The sequence below is a fragment of the Otolemur garnettii genome, unplaced genomic scaffold, assembly GCF_000181295.1.
Source record: "Otolemur garnettii isolate 467f Iridium unplaced genomic scaffold, OtoGar3 scaffold00084, whole genome shotgun sequence".
In the NCBI taxonomy this organism is placed as follows: domain Eukaryota; kingdom Metazoa; phylum Chordata; class Mammalia; order Primates; family Galagidae; genus Otolemur; species Otolemur garnettii.
Genome location: NW_003852479.1, coordinates 5,194,986 through 5,198,199, shown reverse-complemented (window position 1 = coordinate 5,198,199; position 3,214 = coordinate 5,194,986). Strand labels below are relative to the sequence as shown.

Below are 3,214 nucleotides of genomic sequence, written 5' to 3'. Positions count from 1 at the left end.
GAAAGCTTTCATTTTCTGAGTCTTATCTTTCTTTTCTGGTCCACTTCAAATGTCAGCCCTCAGCTCAGCCTTCTGCGATTTTTGCTCTGGGCTGTCATGGCCATTGGTCAGCCCTTTATTAACACTTAGTGTATTTCACCCTGCACTTTGGTCATTTTATGCTCACGGCTCAGTATGCTAGAGTGCCACGAACTGGGCTGCTTCATAGAAAACAGGAAATAACTTGCAGAATAAATGCAGAGCCCTCAATAGGATGTCTGTTCTAACAGCAGGGTGAAGAATGCACCAGCAGGGGGCAGACAAGAGGCTGTAAAATTGGTCGGAGGCTGTTGCCCTGAGTAGTGAGCACTGGTAGGACCATTGTGAGACTTTTAGAGTGATGGGGATAGAGGCCAATTTTAGGGAAATGAAGAAAAGAGGGGGATGGAGACACCAAGCTGAAGGCTGCAAATGCTCATTTGAGAGGTGGATACTGAGGGAAGTGGGGGCTTTGCCTAGGCTGGTGGCCAGAGATCCAACCATCCAGGGGAACAAAGCAATACTGATGCCCCACAATTTGGACTATACATTATTTCTCCTCTAGGCACCAGGCACCAAGCACTTCATTCTTTTCTCATCCTGTCCTGGCCTCATCAGCAGTGACTTAAGATACTGGCCTCTCTAATATTATTCTTTCTTTCTGTTCAAAATGTGTCTGTTTTATGTCCCATTTCTCTGGGGGAGCAGTTTCCAAGTGTACTCTACAAGTAATAGGTGTTTTCTTCTTCTTCTTTTTTTTTTTTATGTTGCCCTTGGTAGAATGCTGTGGTGTCACAGCTCACAGCAACCTCCAACTCCTGGGCTTAGGCGATTCTCTTGTCTCAGCCTCCCAAGTAGCTGGGACTACAGGTGCTTGCCACAATGCCTGGCTATTTATTGCTGCAGTTTGGCCAAGGCCGGATTTGAACCCGCCACCCTCCATATATGGGGCCAGTGCCCTACCCACAGAACCACAGGCGCTGCCCCAAGCAGTAGGTCTTTCAGATGCTGTGGATGCCTAGAGAACGGACTGTCAGCCAAGTTAGTCTGGGAAATGCCACAGAGAATGTCAATATGTGTGCTACATGAGAAGTATTGATGGGAGGAATTTCACTGATTTTATTTAAACTACCAAACATTATTTTTCATAGATCCGCTCCCTCCCTGTCAAATGTTATTGTCGCAAAATGCTTAGCGCTTCCACTGAACCCAGGAGGGGACTTTGCAGTACATTCTTGGTGATGGATAACTAATCTATAAATGGATACATGTTGGGTGTTAATGTTTGGGAAAGAGTAATTAACCCATGATGTTAAATATTCATAATCTACTAGAAAATTCAACGAGCAGGCCCAGAGGAAAGTTGAGGATGGGAAGCTCAGGCTGGTGGATGACAAGTGGGGATAAAAATTTGAGCAGCATGGTCTTTAAGACCTCTCCAGTCATACCTGCTAAGTGGACCACGGCTGCTCAGTATCTATGTCCCTTTTCCGTCCACAGCTGAACTCTGTATCCTTCTGACTAGGGCCCTGACTGTGTTTCGACCCCAGAACTTCGGTGGATTTTTCGTCCAGTCTGAAGAGTGGAAGGGCGGAGTGCAGCACCGTGACGACATCTTGTGTGTGGCGTTTCTACCTCCACAAACTCTCGCGACAGGTGCCTTGAACCTCACTTGATAGTTACTGGTGACAGTTTGGTTTGTCTTGGCTCACTCACTTTTGGAAGAGCCTTTTCTCAACTGCAAAAGAAATAGATTTCTTTTTTTTTTTTTTTACTTATGATTGACATATAACAATTGTACATATGTATGGGGCCCAGCATGTCGCTTAGAAACATATATAAATCGTGTAATGATCAGATTGAAATAATTAGCATACTCATCACCATAGACATGTATCATTTCTTAGGGAGGAGAACATTAAAAAATGTCTCCTCTAGCTATTCTGAAATGTACAGTACGCTGTTGTTAATTCTAGTCCTCCTACGGTGCAAGAGAGAGCCACAACCTACTGCTACTCTCTGTTGTAATTTGCTCCTGTTCATCATTTTCTAACCCCTAGTCTTCTCCCAACCCCATCCTCCAGCAATCACTGTTCTATTCTGTACTTCTGTGCACGTAACTGTTTAGATTCCGTAAATGAGTGAGATCATGAGGTATTTGTGTTTCTTGGACTGGCTTATTTCACGTAGCATAACATCCTCCAGGTTTATCCATGTTGTGGCAAACGACAGGATTTCATTCTGTTTTTACAACTAAATATAATTCCAGTGTGTATATATGCTGTGTTTTCTTTTCTTTTTTAAATTATTTTTTATTAAATCATAACTTCGTACATTGATGCATTTATGGGGTTCAGGATACTGCTTCGATAGACAATGTGAAATGCATACATTGAACCAAGTAACACATCCATCACAATTATACTCATGTCTTAATAGTTTTGAAATGTATTATTGCATCATGCACTTTAGGTGAGATCCCCCCAAACACCCTCCCTCCTCCCATGTCCCCCTTCCCCTCCCTTCACTCTCCTCTTCCGTTCTACTTTCTGGACTATTGTTATGTTTTGCCATTCGTATAAGTGTGTAGGTGGTTATATATTGATTTCACAGTAGTATTCCTCTACTGGGTATATACCCAGATGATCAAAAATTATTTTACAACAAAGACATTTGTACCAGAATGTTTATTGCAGCCTAATTCATAATAACCAGGACATGGAAACACCATGTTTTCTTTATCCAGTTATCTATTAACGAACATTTAGTTGATTCTAAATGTCTCGCTTTGTGAATAGTGCAGCAGTCAACCCGGGGAGGTAGAGACCTCTTCAACACACTGATTTTATTTCCTCTGTCTATATATCATGTGGTGGGATTGCTGGATCATATGGCAGTGCTGTATTTAATTCCTCAATACAATTACCATAAGATGTGCTAATTTAAGTTCATAGCAGCCCTATGTAAGTGTTCACTTTCCCCCACATGCTCCCTAACACTTGTTATCTTCTGAATCTTGATGGTAGCCGTTCTCACTGGAATGGGGTGATATCTCACTGCAGTGCTGACTAGCATTTCCCTGAGGGTTCGTGATGCTGAGCATTTGTTTTATACTTGTGAACTATTTGGGTTTCTCCTTTTGAGAGAAAGGAGTCTGTTTAGATCTTTTGCCCTCTTTAAAATAAGGTTAATTCAT

At 42.3% G+C, this 3,214-nt stretch overlaps 1 protein-coding gene across 1 annotated transcript in view; it reads left to right on the top strand.

The window, feature by feature from the left end:
• WDR49 (WD repeat domain 49) overlaps positions 1 to 3,214 on the top strand; it is a 158,817-nt gene that overhangs the window by 92,183 nt on the left and 63,420 nt on the right. Inside the window, exon 11 of the mRNA XM_023516015.1 lies at positions 1,544 to 1,674. Within this exon, the coding sequence (XP_023371783.1) occupies positions 1,544 to 1,674 (131 nt within the window). The remainder of the gene's footprint in view (positions 1 to 1,543; positions 1,675 to 3,214) is intronic.